The sequence below is a fragment of the Chrysochloris asiatica genome, unplaced genomic scaffold (assembly GCF_000296735.1).
Source record: "Chrysochloris asiatica unplaced genomic scaffold, ChrAsi1.0 scaffold00003, whole genome shotgun sequence".
NCBI lineage: Eukaryota > Metazoa > Chordata > Mammalia > Afrosoricida > Chrysochloridae > Chrysochloris > Chrysochloris asiatica.
In genome coordinates this window covers 1725263-1746431 of record NW_006408521.1, presented here as the reverse complement: position 1 = coordinate 1746431, position 21169 = coordinate 1725263, and the positions used below count along the sequence as shown (strand labels likewise).

At 36.2% G+C, this 21169-nt stretch overlaps 1 protein-coding gene across 1 annotated transcript in view; it reads right to left on the bottom strand.

Moving 5' to 3' along the window:
* Positions 1-11988: 11988 nt before the first annotated feature.
* IPMK (inositol polyphosphate multikinase) overlaps positions 11989-21169 on the bottom strand; it is a 77295-nt gene continuing 68114 nt past the window's right edge. The window contains exons 5-6 of the mRNA XM_006831103.1: positions 17416-17497; positions 11989-12832 (exon numbers count right to left, since the gene is read on the bottom strand). Coding sequence (XP_006831166.1) covers positions 12210-12832; positions 17416-17497 — 705 coding nt within the window. The 3' untranslated portion in view covers positions 11989-12209. The remainder of the gene's footprint in view (positions 12833-17415; positions 17498-21169) is intronic.

Genomic DNA, 21169 nt, shown 5'->3' with positions numbered 1-21169 from the left:
CCAAGATGTCTACTAAACAATAGGTAAAACAAAACAATCAAACAGCACAATAGTCAAATCACACCATCAGACGTCCTTAAACCCAAATGCCTGATTCCAGTAGTGTTGATTCCAACTCAGAGCAACCCTACAGGATACAGAGGTCTCCAATAGGGTTTCCAGAGCTGCAAATCTTCACAGAAGCAGATAGCACTTCTTTCTCCCAAGAACCAGCTGGTGAGCTTGAACTACTGATCTTTCAGTTAGAAGTCGAAAGCTTCAAACACTTGTCATTAAGTGCCATTGAGTTGGTTCTGATGCATAGTGAGTCCCTATGGGGTTTCATAGGAGCAGCTGGTGGGTTTTAACTGTCTACCTTGGGTTAGCAGTCCAATGCTGATCCTACAGTGCCACACCAGGACTCCTCAGGTAGTATAAAAAACAGCAGCATAATGCAAAACTGCTATTTTTATTCCAAAATGTTTTCCTATGGTGGTGATACATGAATAAGACCTACAGAAGTATGGAAGAGAACTCTATGAACACGTGGGACAGAAGTTCCAAATAAAGGCAGGTGCAAATTTCAGAAGTTAATCAAGCAACTGTAAGGAGGGCAGTGTCAGCTTAGAGGTTTTATTCAAGTCATTGGGAAACTGGGGGACGATTTTGAGTAGAAAAGTGAAATAATCTGTTTTTGCACAAAAATGACAGGGTGGCACGAGGGAAAGCATGTGGCCTGTAAGGAGGCTACTGAAAAAAATCCAGGGTAAAAAATAATGGTGGCTTGAATGTGCTCAGCAGAAGTCAGATTCTGAGTATATTTACAGTTGCTAGTGAAATGGATTTGTAGTGTAAAGAAAGAGACAAGTCAATAATGACTGCAGAAATAAGTGACTGGCTTACAAGCTTTCAAGAGGGAACCTAGATCCAAAGGATGTGGAAGAAGGTAGAATCTCCACTGAGTAGTATCCAATCTATCTAGGCGGGGCTGATGAAAAGGAATGTGGGTAGGTCTCTTGTGATACAACAGTGAATAATTGTTATCAGGACTGATTGTGAGGGTTGGAAATGTAAAGGTAGACGTTTTGTAGCAAGGAGGGGAATGATTAACTTTTCAGTCTACGAGAAGAGGTCTCTGGGACCATCAAGGGAGAAGAGCGGAGAGTGGGATCCTACCCAGAGAAGCAATGATGCCTGAGATGGAGGCAGAGAAAATGACGTGCAGAGATGGAGCAGCTGGGGACTTTAGAGCCAGAGAGGGAGAGGGGCTGTGTGCTGACAACCAGGGGCAGACTTGTAGTGCATACCCTTTGGTTGGTTGATGATACATGAAGAGCATTGTAGCCATGACAATGAAACAATATATGATAGGATGAATGTAAAACTAATGTTCTCCCATGTAAGCTACCACATAATTCACAATAAAACATTAAAAAAAAAAAAAATGCTGCAGGTTTCATTGCATGAACCGGATAGATAGTGTCAACAAAACTGGGGAACATTAAGAAGGAAGGAGGCTTAGAAAAGGAGTGTCGGCCATGAGATTTTATGCATATTAAAGGTACACTGGGATAGTCAATAACAGGATCTAAGGTATGTCCATAAGAATGAGTGTTTAAAGCAGAGTGGAGAACAAAACCACTGGAAGTGAGGCGGCTAGGGAATGAAAAGTCAGGGTGTTAGAAAAAATCTATGTACATCTGGAAATCACCAAGAATAGCTAGAAACTGGGATAGAGCGTATGACAGTAAGCAAGGTGCTAAAAGTGACACAGGAGGGGGAGGCTGTGGATAGACATTGCAGTGAGGAAGAGCAGGAACTTCCTAAGAGTTTGTTTTGTTGAAAGAAGGAGACAAGAGTAACAATGATTCTGGAAGTGGCTAGAGAACACCATTTACCTGCAGGTCTAAGTTATTTAGGTATAGGGGTAGAACAGTCACCTTCAGTATCTGCTTCTGAAAATACAAGAAATTGGGTAGTGCCTTTTGGATATTACTGTAAAAAGTTTTAAAACATTGTGATACTTGAAGAAATAAGCTTATATGCAAACAAATACTTGGACCCTTTTGTAAAAGCAAGGTCTCTACTAAAGCTACAAAGAAAAAGTCAAAATTAAACAGAAAGTCCAGAAAAGCTACATAGCATATATTTAAAGCAGAATTATCAGAGAACCAAGAGTCCTGGTATGGCACTGCAGGGTAAGCACAGGGCTGAAACATTAGTTTGAACCACAAGGTTAGCGGTTCAAACTCACCAGTCACTCCTTGGAAACCCTATACAGGGTCGTTATGGGTTAGAACCAACTCGACAGCACTTAACAGCAACAACCAAAGAACTATCATAGAAGCTAGAAATTAGGGATAAACCAATAGACTCCACTTGATAAATAAGTCCAGAGTGCTAGATGTTGCCATTCTTAAAATAAGACTTAATAATATGATTTTCCTCAAGACAGAGTCAATCTAAATTAAGTGGCATAGTAACCTCTCTGGTGAAAATGAATTGGAAATATATGGTGAGGTGAAATTATGAAGTCAGCAGGCATTCTTCCTAAAAATTTGCACTCTCTGGCTGCTCTGGTAGCGTAGTGGTTACGAGTCGGGCTGCGAACCTCATGGTCAGCAGTTCGAAACTACCAGCAGTTCCGTGCAAGAAAGATGAGGCTTTCTTTTTCCATAAAGATTTACAGCCTCGGAAACCCCATGAAGGGTCACGATGAGTCGGAACCGACTCCACAGCACACCACCACCACCACCTGGCATATCAATACCATAGTGGTGGTTAGAGAACATTGAAAGTATTATGGACTGCAAAAAGAACGATGTGTTGGGAAAAGAACAACCAGAATGCTCCTTGGAGGCCAGATGGCCAGGCTTCCATCTCTCACACTTTGGACTATAGTCAGGAGGAATCAGTCACTGAAGAAGGATATTATGTTTGGTAAAGTGGAAGGTCAGAGAAAAACAGGAAGACCCCCTCAGTGAGATAAATTGGCACAGTGGCAGCATCAGTGGGCCTAAATGAAAAGATTGTGAGGTTGACCCAAGACTGGGCAGTATTTCGTTCCATTGTGCATAGCATCACTGTGAGTTGTTACTGAGTTGATGGTACCTAACAATCACAATAACTGGTACATCAAATAATTGGGGGGGGGGGACAGTAGGGTGAAAACTACAACACAATTCTCTTAACTGAAACCAGCTAAGCTGACAATACAGGACATTCATGTTCAAATAGTATTTTATAAATAAGTTGTCCCTGCAACTAAAAACAGAACCAAAATTACTAGCTGTCAAAAAATAATTTGGGGGGAAAGGGCAGGAAGAGCAAGGTAGATAGGGGAACACTGAGACAGGTTTGCATGGGCTAAATGGGACAGAGGTAAATAGTGATGTATGCTAAACCTTGGAAAAACAGGGCTCTGTGATACAGGGATCGAGGCTCTAAGTCTGAAGAAGGGAAATGTTAAGATAATTGACTGTCTTATGAATATTGGTTTCCCTTGCCTACTATTGTAAAACAGACACTTAAGTGGGATAGAAGGGAATGTCGGGAAACATTACAGAAAGCTTGTAAGCTTGTCTTCAGTCTATAACTGATTGGAATACCTAAAAGGGATTCTAGAACTTACCCAGTGAAATAGGCTTCTTGTGGAGCCTTTACAGTGTATAGGACCTTAGGTGTTATCCTGAGCCCCATTCAGAACCTTCTGAGGTGGGATATTCCCACTAGAAAGGACAATCAGACCTGCCTAGAACAGCAAGAGCAGCAGAAGATACAGCTTCAAAGAAAATCCAAAACAAAAATGGCAATATGATTGGCTACTACAATAACAAGCAAGTTGTTCACTGGGAAGTCATCAAGGCAAGCAATCAAATCCCTTTAGGACAAACCTCCCTCCAAGACTGAAACTCAAAGGGAACACATGAGCAGGCAGGTAAGTTTGTTGGTGACCACGTTGGTCTACTGGTAAGAGGAAGAGGGGGAAAGGCAGCAATGAAGAAATGGATGGAGTTCAACCACATTCCAGAGACTCCCACTGATGTGGAGATGAGAGCAAGAAGGGCTGGTTGGTTTGAAGTGTGATGAGACCTGGGTACACCTGAGCCCATGGACAAGGACATAGCCACAGAGGGCTAGAGCTGAGAGTGAATCATCCAGCTGATATGAAGTGAGGGGAGATGTACAAGAACACCAAGAACACTCAAACTTGCAGGCAGTACCCATTTGACCTAGTCTCAATGACTTGATAATCAGAACTGCACTAGAGGAAGATTAAAAAAAAAGTTGCCAAGGGAATTGAGGTTAATTTGTTCCATTTTGTTGACTTGACTTATATTTATGGATGTAGTAGATCAAAATACCAACTGAGAAGAAAGGAGTCTTCACATCAAGTATCAATCCTATCCCCTCTGTACACAGGGTAATAGGGACGGGCAACTTAGACATTGGCTACCTAAAACGAGGGGACTATAAAGGCATGAAGCCACTGGCTTACAAGTTTTCAAGAGGGAGATTAGTTTAAGAGTGTGTGGAGAAAGGTAGAAAATAAGATAATAAATAATTGTAACATCAACTGGTGTTTATAAGATGTGCCAGAAGTGTGCATATGGATCTTTGCATAATTTTTGCCACATGGAAACACAACAGTTTATATACACTAGGAAGAAAATCAACTAACATTTATCACCAAGGAAGTTCCTGAAGGACAAGACAAGTTTGCTTGGAATACCCAAACCACTCAACAAACTATAACATGGTAACATAAATTGAAGAGAAAGGCACTGTAGGAATGCCCAGTATATTCTACTTAGGAGTGGAAATGAGTGCAAACTTGAATTAAATCAAAAGAAGGAACACAAGTTTAAGGGTTTTGCATATGCTTCTGGTCTGTCATGATTATAATTAAATGTCTACATTGCTTCACCTGTTTCCATATTGCTGTGTGATGAAACCAGATTCCCTTTCCTGGTGTTCTGTGTGACTGAGACTGAAGAATATGGTTGATTGCTTTACAGTGTCCACCTATCCCGGGCCTTGTGAATACCGTCCCACACTAGCAACCTTCTCAACAGAAGCTTGAAAAGTCTATGAACATTTCAAGCTTCTTCTCTTGGGTTTCTACTGACATCAAGGGAAAATGTGGGCTAGCATGCCAACAAGATATAAAACACATCATCCCAGCCATCCTAAATTAGCCTATCCTTCCCCTAGTTAACCAACCAGCTGACTACAGAGAAAGGAATAATTCCAATCAAGACCAACAAAACTACCCAACCAACTTGTAGATGCAAAGAAATGATAAAGGGTTATTTTAAACACTGTATTTTGAGGTGTGGTGCTACAGGATAAGCATTGGACTGCTAACTGCAAGGTTGGAAACCCCATACAGGGTCAGAAACAACTCAACTGCACTTAACAGCACATAGCAGTAATGAGTCCGAGTGGCCTTAATCATCTAAAATTGCCCTGTCTCTAGCAAAACCTGCATGGGTCCAACTCAACCACAGTAAAACTTACCAAAGCCAAACCCACTCCATTAAACTGATTCCAACTCATAGTGACCCTGCGTAGGGTTTCTGATGAGCTGGTGGATTTGAACTGCTGACCTTGCTTTAGCTGTGCAGTGCTAATCCTACAATGCGCCACACCAGAACTCCAGGGAGCAGAAAAAGCGTGATGAAAACTAAAAGTTATGGTATGATTATTTCTTTACAAACTTACAAAAATGAGAAATGTTTGATCAACTAGATTCAAACTCCAAAAGATGTAAATTAAACCTACTTAAGTTTACAGTTGGAGTCTTGGTGTGGTACTGTAGGATAAGCACTGGACTGCTAATCTCAAGGTCAGCAGTTCAAACTCACCAGCTGCTCCAGGAAAACCCTGTACAGGGTGACTATGAGTTGGACCCGAGTCCAAGGCACTGTATGACAATAAACATGTTTACCTCTTCAACATATGGTAAGCGATACTATTTACGCAAACAATGTTCATATGATACTTCTACATTCATCATTTTCCTTGTGCTCATCCCAAGGCACTTAAGTTTTCCAAATTAATAACTAATCACTTAGAAACAACAAAAATCCTTCCTGACTTCTCTTAGAAACATAAAGATCTGGCTTTTACCATTTTGGTGAAAATTACATCATGCTATTTATGCAAAATATCTCTAGAAAGTTGTTAAAAGGTAACTACAATGTAATGGAAGCTCTGGTAGCATAGTTCGAAACCATCAGCAGTTCCGCAGAAGAAAGATGAGGCTTTCTGCTCCTGTAAAGATTTACAGCCTTGAAAGCCCTATTCAGGTTGCTATGAGTCGGAATCGACTCCACGGCACACCACAACCACCACAATGCAACTACCAAGCATCTGCAAAACGTTTTCTTCTCAGTCATACCAAAGAAAGGCCAATGGCACACAAAAAAACATAAAAAAGATCAGTCTACTATTGCAGGATTCCCAAGACGTGTTGCAGGGGTAGGGTTTAATGGCCTAACCTAGCTGATGAACCTTTCTTCCAAGTGACAATGGCTGCCATATCTTGAGCGATTAATGCTTTTCATAGATTCTATACCCATTTCTTATTCTCTAATAGCTTTGGTTTCTGCTTGGTGTCATTCAAGTTCTACTGCACACCCTTACCCCCAAGAACTTTTTGTAAAGATTGCTACTCAAAGTGTGCCCTGTGGACCAGCAGCACCAAAGATCCCATCTACACTTTCTAAGTCACAATGTGCATCTTAACAACTCTCAAGCGATTACTTTACACACTAAAGTTGGGAAAGTACTGATTTAAAAAAAAACTTTCCTAGAGCTTTTGTCCTCACACTTCACTGTATTTTGAGGTCTACATACTTCATAATGGAGTTTCCTGTTTTCAACAGTTAATGTATCTTAACCAGAACAAGGGGAGAAACGTTTTCACAACCTACTGCTCACACACATAGCAGCACACACAGGAGGAATTCAGTACATCCTTCCAGAGCATTAACTCACAATTGCTATGATGCCATGAAGCACCACCCTCTTTTCTTTCCCTCAGAACCTACTCCCCTCTCTCTCACAATGTTTCTGGACACTGGTAAGTATTAGTCATAGCCTCAATACAATTGTATCCCATATTTATAAAGTTATTTTTTTCCCTACCAATCAGTGTACAACTTGTTAAGTAATGTCAAGTCAGTTTTGACTCATAGGTGGGTGTGAACCACCGATCTTGAGTTTAGTAGTCCAGTGCTTATAGGTGCCAAATATATGATACAACTTGAAAAACAAAACACCTGTCCAGAGCCAAGTGAAGTACATGGTGAAGAGCAGGTCTTCTACAGTTACTGAAAGAGAATATTAAGTAGGTCACTGGTTTAAGTGACCTACTTAGATGAAATTTGAAAAACACAAATTTCTTCCCTTTTTCTAAAATGCTTATAGTCTATATTTCCACAAGAAAGTAAACAATTGTTTCTCCTATAGTCTACTTTTCCTTGTAGATTGATAATGACAGATAAAAATAAATATTTCTATCAAAGAGTTTACGTACTTTATCATTTCCAATATGTATGCTTCTTAGTATTAACATCTCATCGTTGTATCCATAGTTTCTGACACATGAAATAGGTGTTGACTTAAATTTTTAAACAACCATGAGGCATATAAATGAAAAAATTCCAATGCAAAACATTTTAATAGGTTTTCAAATATACAGTTATTAGAATATCTAAATATCACTTAAGTTATAAAAATTGGTATATCACATTAGACGATTCTATAAAATAAAAACAGAAACACAAATCACATATCAACAATATCCCCTGCAGTCAATACCCCCTCAACAGTACAAATTACAAATACATTTAGAAAATATATATATATACTGGAGGCGTTATTTAGACATTTAAACCAAAGTAACTGACTAGACTAAGTACATTCATTCATCAAGTACAATAAATTTATCATTGCTGCTTATAGTCACAAATAACACAATTCTCACTGTAATTGCAAATGCTTCATAAATCTTCCAGTACAATTCCCGTAGTAAAGTGTCTTTGTGCACACCATTTTCATTTATATGCAGGTGCATCATCACATCATATTTAACTCTATTTTACTTCATAGTTAAATTGTTAGCATGTATTATAGGTGAATACCAGACCAAAGTTTAACCCCATGATGACAAATTTTTTAAAAACAAATCTTAAATGTATACAACAATTTGTTTAATCATGTAAGTACTATTTCCTCTTATCAGAGCTTATCAAAATAAGTAGTGAAAATTTGAACATTAACTCCAAAAAAATGGGGTCTCCAACTTTCATAAGACATTAACTATTTTAAATAACAATAAAAATCATTCTATGAGTTAAAAGGTCATTTCATATTCACTGCCAAATTTTAAATACCAGTGATTTAAAGGTTGAGGCTTAAAATATTGGTATTAAACTGTAAAATACAATAAAAATATGTGCAGTAATTTGCTTGTGAATATGTAATAGAATGTATGTTACAGTAATGTTATTTTAAACACTACTCTAAATGGATAGTCCAAGTAAACATACCTTTAGTGGCAAGAAAAGTGAAAAATTAAGGCCTTTGTATGCCATCTATAATTTACAACTCAAAACCAAAAGTCAAATACAGATTGCAATGCTGCAAAGTATCATTCGTAGCCTCACTAACACATAGTCTACTGTATCTCAACTCAATACTTATCTTCACACAACTCAAATTTACATTATCTGCATATCCTTTAATGTCTTTTTCTCTGTATCTCTATTTTAACAAAGTCCCCACCCCATCTACAGAAAATACTGGGAATTGGCTAGGAACTTGTCTGACTGGTTCACAAGTTTATACTCAGGACCTAAAAATGCTTGGCATATAGTAGACATCCATTAACTATTTCTGAATGAACTAAGAAATCTGGGCTTCAAAGGCAACCCTATTTGTCTTCCCATAATATTAATGTACAAATGCTACCTCTTTGGATGACCAAAACTGGTAATTTTTGAATAAAAAAATCGATGTCTCCTACCTTATGAAAACAAGACTATAGGATGTGGTAGAAAGTACAACTAAGGCTACAAACACATCAAATCAGGCTTGAAGGCACTGGATAAGAAAGATTATTACAGCATAAGTTTTTAAAGCAAATTAAATGCAAAACTGAGAAAAGAAAATGGTACTAAAATAATGACAACACTTTAAAAAATGAACACAATTTCTGTAACTGCACAAATAAAATTCATTGTTGTATCATTTTCTCTTACCCCAAATTTTCTGAAAGATTCTAAACAAATGTTGTCAGTTGCATGAGGCAATACAATTATAACTGAAATATCTCTAGAATTTAATTCTTGTTTCTTATATTATAAACTTGATACATACTTTATAGAGATGATAGGAAGAATATCTTGGAAATAAAAAATACAAAGTTGTAGTCAATCAAAATTCTGAAGCAAGTTCTTACTCAGTTAAACACTATCTAAATCCCCACAACAGCAAACTGTAGTGTAAAGAAGGATAAGTACAATCTTTTCAGACACACAAAGAATGACTACTGAGTTGAAAATACCACAAGCTCCATGTTAGAGCCATTTATTACACACATTTTCATAATTGTTTCTTAAAAAAACTACTTGGATAAAATATTTACCATTTTAGCATCGCTTTTTTAATTTATTTGAATCTATGCAGCAATTTCCATCCATATTAAAATATCAATTAATGTAAATACTTTATTATAAAACTATTATACAATTTAAATCTTTATTAGAGAAATGTATTATCCACCATCCACAATTTCTCAAAGTCCTTTTAATGAGTGCAATTCAGTAAGAAATACACTTAAGTAATTATGTTTCTGGGAGTAGGGAGGGCAAACAATAATCTTATAACCCAGGTTTACCTATCCTTATTATATTATTTCTTAAATAATTATATGTTCAAATATGCTTGGTGAATAGTGATTATTCATCCCCATAGTGGTAAATTTCAGCAATCTTAAAACACTGAACTAGTTAGTAAAAGAGTTACATGTCAATCACATAAATACTTATTCTGTTACCTATAAACTGACTTATAAAGTAACAAAAATGGGCCTTGGATAATAGTGGTGTAAAATGTAAACAAATAGAATTAAATGTTAAACCCTTCTCTGAAACACAGAAAAAGAAAAGCACTTTTTGTTATATTAAAACAGACCAAAAAACAAACCCAAAAAACAACAACAACCCATGAACTATTGCATCAGAAAGGTAAGACATTGATTTTACAAACTTATATTTTAAACATGGATAAAGAAAATATTTAGTTGATCAAAACTTTATTGAGCTAAAATGTGCAAAAGATCTGATAATACTTAAGTTTATTAAATTCACTGTATATAGGCTAACGCCACCTCATACCAAAAAAAAAGTCTCATCTTAAATAAGATTCAAAATTGTATTTAATTATGAGTTTAAGATTTATTAAACAACTTCCCAAATAACAACAGCAACAAAAGTCCATTTTATAGGGAAAAAAAAATAAAAACATTTTGACAATATTATGTCTTGAAATGTAACTTCAAAAAAAGCTCGGCCAATGCCTATGTAGATAGTGGAGAAGAATACTGAATTCTCTATGAAAATGACTCCAATTTTGTGATGACAAATTGCATGTGAATTTTCAAATGATTCAGATTTAATAGGTTTACCAAAAATATAAGTTATAGAGCATTTGGTACTTCTGTTTGGAGTCAGATATTTGCAAAGTGCCCTCAGAAAGAGGTGGGAAGATAAGACAAAAACAAAATTAGGGTACTTCCCACCACACCACAACACACACATTTAAATTTAAAAGCTTAAGCTGTAATTACTGAAGGACATGATATCCAAATAAAACATAACTTGAAAACATTTTTCAGGAATATGGCAAAATTCTTCAGCTATAGAAAAGTGTTATTAGCAAATAAAAATGTAAGTAGTGAGAACATAAACACAAACATTTATCTGTAAATTTAATTTCAGAGTTTAAAATTTTTTTAATTTAAAAACTTTACTTTTTAATTGGTGGGTATAAAACACAGATAGTACTTAGAAGCCAATTTTTTTTTTTTTAAAGAAAAAATAGCATTGCTTTCCATAAAATGAGTAAATTTTAATAAGAGTCGGTGGGAAGTTTGGGTTTATACAAGTACCAAACCCTAAATAATGCACTAATTAACACATAAATGAGTACTTTGATAACACTTGAACTACTGAATGATGTCTTTCATTGCTTATTAGTTTTGAAAAACACTATTTTTAGCAACATGTTTAAATTACTGCTTAACTAAATGGAAACAAACATTGAATTATATCATTTTTAAAATCTGAAGTTATACAAACAAGAACTAAGACAAACTTTCAATTATCCACATTTTTGAAGGTGCAGTTAGAGTAAAAGTTATTATGCAGTTAATGACAATTTTCAGAACTTAGTAAATATAGTCTCCATTTTCCCCATAAATGAAAATTTTTTAAATTAAAAGTATTTTGTTCTTTGCAAATAATCTTTCTCTCTTAACCCGGGCAAGAATTTATTTGTTCATTTCAATGGTATTTTCCATTGAAATATACTAGTGTGTGTGTGTGTGTGTGTGTGTGTGTGTGTGTGTGTGTAAATTGAAGAGAAAATCTTGTTTTGGAATGCAACATTTCTAAATAATTTCACTAAGAAGCACCTTTTGATATGCTGGTCTGAACTTTATTAATAAAGAACCTAACCAGTACTTTGTGAAGTAGAATTTTCTCCAGTTTTAATAACTTTATACACTGAGGACTTCAACCTGTGCTTTCTCGAGTTCTGTAGGTGTTCTAATAATTTATAGTTATATATGGCTCATTGTCAAGGTTGGGTGGACAGAGATTTCATGATAAACTGGCTACAGAAAGTTAACGAAAACTCTTAATAATTGAAAAATGGTTTGCACTTGCTTGAGCCAAACAGATGTTTAAAAGCCATGTACCACCACATTCCCTGCATAAACATTTTTAAGTTTCTTTATTCTTCATAGTTTTCTAATGAACAAATATTTACTTTTCCTGAGTAAGATTATAAAAAATTTAACCCTTCTACCAAAAGTATAAAGACAAATAAAATGTAGACTCACAATACAAATTTTTTACATAGTATTACAAGTGCAGGGATATTGACCACTGCTCTCAATTATGATTGGCCCACCTTTTAAAAAGATTGCAACAAAGGATTTAGCTGTCTAAAATACTCTGCAGTACAGTAATTAAATGCTTTAGCCCATGAACATATCCCTCATCTTTTGTGTTGCTAGGAAACACATGAGCAAAATCTATCATTCGTACTTCTACTTCTGCAACCTCTTGACAACCAGTGGGAAGGTGGTAAAAAACTTTTTCCAGTTTGGAAAGTACATTTCCATTTAAATGTTCCTGTGACATGCTTTTCCAACCATTGTCGTGCTCCGTATTTTCAACTTTCAAGGAAGTCTGACTGTGATGCTTTTTTGAATACATTTTTCTGTGGCGAGCATACATCTTAGACAAGCTTTTACCTACTGAAGCCTCTATTTTTCCATTCATTGTGGAACTTAGCATGTGGAAGTTATTATTGTACTCCAGTACTTCTGTATCTGACAGTTGTCCTTTAGACAAAAGTTTGTCTGCCAAAGTTCTGTCATTTAGTTTTGTAGTGGTTGGCTGAGATGAACCTTCATAAACAAACAGTAATGAACTTGCATAAAAGTTAAGCTGCTTCTGGTTTTCAAACCACTGCAGAATTTTTTCAATCTTCTGAATACTGGCAGCAATAGCATCTTTTCTTAAGCAGAACCCATTATGAAAAAACCTGGAGACTCCTGTAAAAAAAGAATTTTTAGGATTAAAATGAAATTATAAAAGAGCTAACAGTTGGGAAGTAAACCCATTATAGATACAGTTTTTCAATTTCCACCCATCATTCTTTACAGTTAATTGAACAGATCAAGTTCTAGTCATACAAAGAAATTTGGATCTCAATGTAGTTTTTGGTGAAGATGCTCTAAACTTTAGATTACACTCATGTAAAGTAAAACACTCCTACTTAAGACATAACAAATTAAGTACAGCTAGACTGGAAAATTACTCCTATATCTATATGCTGTTGAGAAATGTGATTTCAAGATTTGTTTTCATTTGAGTGGAATCCCAGGGGAAAGTAGGATAACTGATACTACAGTCACTGAAATGAAATCAACTGTATGATTCGTTGATTGTAAAAGTGATGACCAGCTCTGTAAACATTCACTGAATTCACATAAAATTAAAAAAAAAAATTTTGTTCAATTTGCCACTTTGAGCGTTTTTATAGTAAAGATTATTTGTTTAGTACAATCACATTAATAAATCTGTACCCTCATTCATTGCTGGTGGGAATATAATATAGTAATGTTGTTGTTAAGGAGCTCTGGTAGCGTAGTGGTTACGAATCGGGCTGTGAACCTTAAGGTCAGTGGTTCGAAACTACCAGCTGCTCCGCGGGAGAAAGATCAGGCTTTCTACTCCCGTAAAGATTTACACCCTCGGAAACCCTGTACAGGGTCGCTATGGGTCGAAACCGACTCGACGGCACTTAACAACAATGTTGTTGTTGTGAAGTGCCGTTGAGTCGGTTCCGACCCATAGCGACCCTGTATAGGGTTTCCAAGGAGCAGCAGGTGAGCTTGAACTGCCAACCTTGCAGTTCAAATGGCTCTGCAGTCTGGTGCATTAACCCACAGCGCCACATCAAAACTCCAATATAGTAATTGCTGTTGTGTTGTGAAGTGCCATCGAGTCGATTCCGACCCATAGCATTAACCCACAGCGACACACTGTGAAAAAAAGTTTGGCAAATTCTCAAAAATTTGAACAAAGAATTATCAGTCAAAACCAGTAATTCCAATCCTAGGTACACACATGCAAAAAGTAAAAGAAAGGATGCAAACAAAAACGTGACTAAGTTCATTGCAGCATTTTTCACAGTAGTCAAAAGAAGCTACCAAAATGTCTATAAACAGATGAACAAAAGGTAGTATCTAAACACAGTGGGGTACTGATGATGCATGCCACTGAGGAGGTTCCAATTCATACTAACACTATAAAACGTTTCCAAGAGTGGCTGGTAGGTTTGAACAGCCAACCTTACAGTTACCAGTTCAGTACTTATCCTACCACACCACACCAGAACTCAACAAAACAGTCACAAAAACAAATGAAGTTGTGATGCATGCCACAAGATGATGAACCTTGAAAACATGGGAACTGAAATAAATCAGTGGCAAAACGACAAATACTCTCTCACTTACGTAAGTAAATATATAGAAATTAGAGTATTAGTGTAGTCCTGGTGTGGTGTTGTATGATAAGCATTGAATTCCTAGCCACACGGTCAGTGGTTCAAACACACCAGTTACTCCTAGGAAACCCTACACTGGGTTGCTATGAGTCAGAACTGACTCAGTGGTACTTTAACAACAACAACCCAGGAGTGGAAAAGAGAGGAGGGAAGGGGAGTTTGTGTATATGGGGCATGGTTTTATGTTAATGGTAGTAGAGCACTTTGGAAAGGATAACAGGAATGATGGTGCAACTTGAAGAATGTAATCAATATTATTGAAATGTACATATAAAAATTGTTGGCATGGGAAATTTTTTCTTATGAATATTTTCACCAAAAACACATAAGAACTAACCTAAAACCTAGAATCAAATTATAACAATGTTTAATGATAACAAGGCCACCATCATAATTCCAAATCAAATTCAATTTCTATTAGTTCTCGATGATATTGACTAAATCAGTCTTTTCACAAGAGTTAAACTGATTTTTAGGATTCAACACTACTCCAAACTAAGTATGTTATTCAAATTGAGACTTTAAGTATTTTAATTTATTAGATTAATAGGGCTCTTTTAAAATTATTTATTCCCATTTCATCATATTTATAAATTTTAGGTTATCGAATAAAATATATAATATGATTTTCTGTTTTAAATAGCCCCTCTCACTACTGTGCTCGTACAGGATCAAGTTGTTAGTCTCGGAATATATTTTAATAAATAGTCAAACGAAATACTCTCTTGCTATTGGTTATGTACACAACAACCTAGCTAGGCGGAATAACCAGTTTGTAATCAACTGCTAACCTAAAGATCGGTGGTTCAAACCTACACAGTGCTTCCACAGAAGAAAGGACTAGTGAACTGCTTCTGAAAAATTACAGCCACGAGAACCCTATCTCTATAGTATAGCTCTAAAATACATGGGGCTCATCGTGAGTTGGGAGCCAACTTGACAGCAGCTAAAAAACACAACAATTTCTAGCAAACACCAACTGTACATAAAACAAAAATTCTTCAAACTTTTTACACTACAAACAAGCTCTTTCCCATATAAGGACAGAGCTAAGAATAAGCTTCTAATGCAGTATTATTATCAGGAATTTTTAAAAAAAATAGCTTTACTTTTGTAATGTTTTGTCTACATATATTTAAGAAGCATACATGTTAACAGACTTTTTATAGTTAATATCAACTAATTTTTCATTATGTAGCTCTGTTCATGTTGTTAGGTGCCAACCAACTGGATCTGAGTCACAGTGACCCTACGTACATCAGAACAAAACACTACCAGGTTTTCCACCATCCTCACAACTCTTCTCATTTAAGCCTATTGTTGCTACCACTGTATCAACCCACCTCATGGGGGTCTTTCTCTTTTTCACTTACCCTCTAACTTTACCAAGTTTGATGTCCTTCTCTGGGGACTGATCCCTCTCGATACCATGTCCAAAGGACAAGAGATGAAGTTTTACCACCCTCGCTTCTAAGGAGCCAGAATGTTGTATTTCTTCCAAAACAGATTTGTTTCTTCTGTCAGTGCATATTACTTTCAATATTCTTAACCAACATCATAATTAAAATGCATCGATTCTTCTCTGGTCTTCCTTATTCATTTTCCAACTTTCATATGCATATGGTATTCTCTGGTATTTTCAGGTATAAGCCATAGTGTCAGTCAGGGGCATCTTAGTCCTCAAACTGACATCGTTGCTCCTGAATGCTTTAAAGAAGTCTTTTAAAGCAGATCTGTCCAAAACATTATGCAATTTGATTTCTTGACTGAAGCTTTCATGAACACTGATTGTGGATCCACGTAAATGTAAGCCTTTGACAACTTTAATCGTTTCTTCATTTATTAGGGTGGTATTTATTGGTCCAGTTGTGAGGATTTTCGCTTTCTTTATATTGAAATGCAATCCATACTGAAGGCTATATTCTCTGATAGTTGGCAAGAAAAGTTGTGTCTTGTACATTTTGCATGTTAATAATTCTTCCTCTAATCCAGATGTCACATCTTCTTCATATAATCTTAGTCTCAGATTTTTTATTCAACATAGAGACTAAATAGGGATGGTGAAAGGATACAACCCTGACACACAACTTTCCTGATTTTAAACCATTCAGTATCCCCTTGTTCTGTTTGAACAACTGCTTTTTGGTTTATGTTCAAGTTCCTCATGAGCACAATTAAGTTTTCTGGAATATCCATTCTTTACAATGTTATCCATAGTTTGTTATGAACCACACAGTCAAATGTCTTTGCACACTTAATAAAGGACAAGTAAACATTTTTCTGGTATTTTCAGGTATGAGCCATCTGACATAAGCAATGATAGACCTTGTTTCATGTCCTATTTCTGAATCTAGTTTGAATTACTGGAAGCTCCCCCGTTGGTGGACTGCTGCAACCATTTTTTGAATTATCATCTGCAAAATTTTACTGGTATGCAATGTTAAATGATATTGTTAGATGATTTCCACTTTCCACTGAGTCACCTTTGGGATCAGCACAAATATGGATGTCTTCTAGCTGCCTGACCATGAAGCTGCATTCCAAATTTCTTGGCACAGATGAGTGAGCACCTGTAGCACTACACATCAGTTTGTTGAAACATCTCAATTGGTTTCCAGTCAATTCCTTGGAGCCTTGTTTTTGCTATTGGCAAAAAAATAGTGCAGAATGCACTCCTTCCTTCAATACCATCAGTTCTTGATCCTATACGACTCTATGCATTCCTTCCTTCCATCTTCTTTTGTTGCTTCTTGCATTATTTAATATTTAAGATAATATCTAGTACTTGGGCTAGAAGGATGGTTCATAAATGTTCATTAGGTTTTTAAAAGAATAAAATTAAAAAAGGATTCAATGAAAAAGTAAAAGAAGTCCATTCATGGACCCATAGCTTTGGTGTATCATGATTACTATATGAAACAAAGGTCCGTTGGGGGGCGGGGGGATGGGATGTTTCTTACTATAAATTAAATCACTGAAGTAGAATTAAAACTAAAATACCTTTAGAATTACTTTGATGTCTATTCAATAACATAAGCACTGAGATATAGATTTCGTAATCCTTACCATCTTTTATAGTTTCTTTCGTTAAGCTTCTTCCAAAGTGCTGGTTTTGTGTCTCATAACTGTCAGAATGAACATGATAAACCTGTCCAAAAAAAAAAATCGACCATTAAAAAGCAAACACACCCTGATCAAATAGGGATTATCAAGAAAATACAGAGATGGTTCAATATAAGAAAATCTAATTATATAATTTAATCTAATAGATGTAGCGAGGGAAAAAAACCATGTCATATAACAGATGCTGAAAAGGAACTTAACAAACTTAACATCCAATACTAATGGTGAAGGGCTAGACAGTGTTTTGTTCTATTGTGTCCAGAGTTGCTATGAACTGAAACCAACTCAACGGTACCTAACAACCCCAAACAACTACGAAAAATGAAAACTCTGAAGAAAAGAAGGACACTGGCAGTATGGCAAAATAGCTATCCCAACCCACCAAATATCCCTGTCAAGTGTAATGAGAAAACAAGGAAGCAGATAAACAAGAAGTACATTCTAAAACAAGTATTTTTCATCATTATTATTATCAAATATTTTTCTGGAATTACTAGCAAATGCAAAGATATAAGAACAAGAAGTTAGAAATGTAATAATTTGGAAAGCAGAAGATAAAATTATTGATCGAAGATAACAGTCATATACTGTAACATAATCTATAAAAACTAATACAAACAATGAGAATTTAAAATGTTTATTCTGAGTATATTAATATTAGGACAATAAGCTTTCATATATACAATCAATTATAAAATATATTGTGTTGTTGTTGTTAAGTGCCATCAAGTCAGTTCTGACTAAAAGAGTGGCTGGTGGATTTCAACCACTGACACTGTGGTTAACAGTCTAGTGCTTATCCTATAGTGCCACACCAGTCCTAGAAAATATAAAGGAAGACCCCAATTATACCTACAACAACAAGAAAGAAAGAAAAGATTTACATGAAGACATCATGAAACCATTTCTGAGTAATGTTTTCTCACATACACAGACACAAATCTACGTTTTCAGAGAAGACTCAACATTCAACTACATATGAGAATTTAGTATAATTTTAGCATTTCAAATCCATGAAAAAGGGATTATTTACCAATTAAACTGAGATCTGAAAGAAAAATAAAGCTGTATTCATCTCATACCAGGATAAATTCCAGTAATGGTGGTGATGTGCTGTGGAGTCAGTTCCGACTCATAGCAAGCCTGCACAGGGTTATCGAGAATGTAAATCTTTACGGGAGCAGAAAGCCTCCTCTTTCTCCCACAGATATAAATGCATAAAATGAAATAAATGCCCCCACAAAAAGAATGCTTGAGTAACTGGTGACTAGGAAAGCCCTTCGAACCTAAACTCAGAAATGTCTACTGTATAAAATATGTTTTAAAAAACACTCATTAAAGGACAAGCAGACTGGAACAGCTGCAGTGACAGAAGATACATCTTCATGATGAACCTGACCTATATTCAGAGTGGTAGTTACTCTAAATACCAACAGAGAGGGAAAGAGTCTTCAAATCAAGTTTCAGTGCTATCCACTTAGGTAGGAACGGGCAACTTAGACACTGGCTACCTAAAATGAAGGGGCAATAAAGGCACGAAGTGACTGGTTTACAAGGTTTCAAGAGGGAGCTTAGTTTAAGAGGGTGGGGGGAAAGAAAAAGTCCCCACTGAATAGCTATCATCTTGTCTGGATGGGTCTGGTGAAAGGAGATGGGGATAAGATTCGTAAGATTCAATCGTGAATAACTGTTATCATGACTAATCGTGACTGTCACACTTGTAAGGGTAGAAGTTTTGTAATAAAAAAAGGGGAGTGGTTAATCTTACAGTCCAGAAATAGAGGACCCCTGGACCATCAAGAGAAGAACGCACAAATAGAATGCGGGACCTTATCCAGAGAAGCAGCAGCGCCAGATATGGAGGCAGAGATGGGGGCATAGAGAGGGGGAGCGGCTGAGGACTCTAAATTCATGGACTAAGAAGAGAAGGACTAAGAACTGGTGCCCAGGAGTGGACTTGCAGAATGTGCCCTTGTTGTTGTTGTTAAGTACCATGGAGTCGGTTCCAACTCATAGTGACCCTGCACAGGGTTTCCAAGGCTGTAAATCTTTATGGGAGCAGAAAGCCTCATCTTTCTCCCACGGAACCACTGGCAGTTTCGAACTGCTGACCTTGAGGTTGGCAGCCCGATTCGTAACCACTACGCTACCAGAGCTCCTTAGAATGTGCCCTAGAGATGTAAATTATTATATATGCCTGGGTGGGTTTTTTTGTTTGTGTATTTTTTAAAAAGCTAAAGTGGATAGAGAGAAATACTTCCAACTCATGGTATATGGAAGGGATTATTATAATCAATGTAATGAAACAAGTTATATGAATGGTTGAATGTGAAACTGATGATGTGCCCTGTAAACTTTCACTCAATCCACAATAAAAACCTTAAATTTAAAAAAAAAACAAAAAACACTCATTATGTTATTATGTTTTACATGTAGACATCAAATAAAAAACAGAAAAAAATACTTATATGACAAAGGAACATAGTCACTCTTACGGGAAAATGACAAAGGATATGAAAGATTCACAGAAAAGAAATCAAGTCACTCTCAAGCAAACAAAGATGCTCAATTACACTCATAGTAAGTACAAATAAACATTTCCCTGAGACACCACTTTTCATCCTATTAAAATTGGCACATGCACAGAAGTCTGACAACACATTGCTGGCAAAGGAATAGGCATATTCATATTCTGAAAGTTGAAGTATAAATTAGCAATCAATCCTCTCTATCGAGGTTTCGCAACAGCAGCACTATAACTATTGTTGTTAAGTGCTATCGACTCAATTCTGACCCTGTATAGGGTTTCTGAGGTGATAAATCTTTGTGGGAGAAGACAGTCTCATCTTCTCTCACAGAACAGCTGGTGGGCTGGAACTACAGGCCTTGTGGTTCACAGTTCAGTGTTCATCCGACAGAGCTGCTTAATTCTTTACTGCAGGAATGGGGAGGGAGTGTCCTGACTACTACAGGATGTTTAGCAGCATCCCTGGCCTTTACCAACTAGGTGCCAGTTGAACCATTCACCCAGTGTGACAACCAAAAATGGCTCCAGACATGGCTAAATGTCCCCAGGGGGGCAAAGTTGCCACTAGTTGTTCTGTATCTAAACTGTCAATACCTATTAAAATTACAAATACATGTAAGCCTTTGATTCAGCAACTCCCCTTCTAGAAACTTATTCCACAGATACATGGAAAGATCTCCATGATACGTTAAATAAGGAAAACAGCAAAAGAGATTTTCTGAAAAACAGAGAGAGAGAAAAGAGTGCACAAACATGCAGTATCTTTGTTTGTTTAAAACATGTAGGATACATTGGGGGGGAAATAACAGCATTTAGTATCCTGTATTCATTTTTATACTTTTTAGAGTATGAACTATACCACTATATATTATCATCTTAAGAAAAACTAATTATTTTAAGAGAAAAAGCATTAAGAATATATTTACTTAGAGACTGATTATTTAAAGTTTTTACTCTGAAATAGCTAATTACCATCTATCTCAAAAACTTCACTACACTGGAAAATGTAATGAATGTGTTCTACACACACAAATGTGTTCTATACACATATGCACACACACAGCCTCTTTAAGATAGACAATCCATCTAGAACAAAGTTATTACAAAAGAAGGTACTTTATAAACACCAAAAACTGTACAAGAGAGATGATGTTTTATAGTAACAACAGT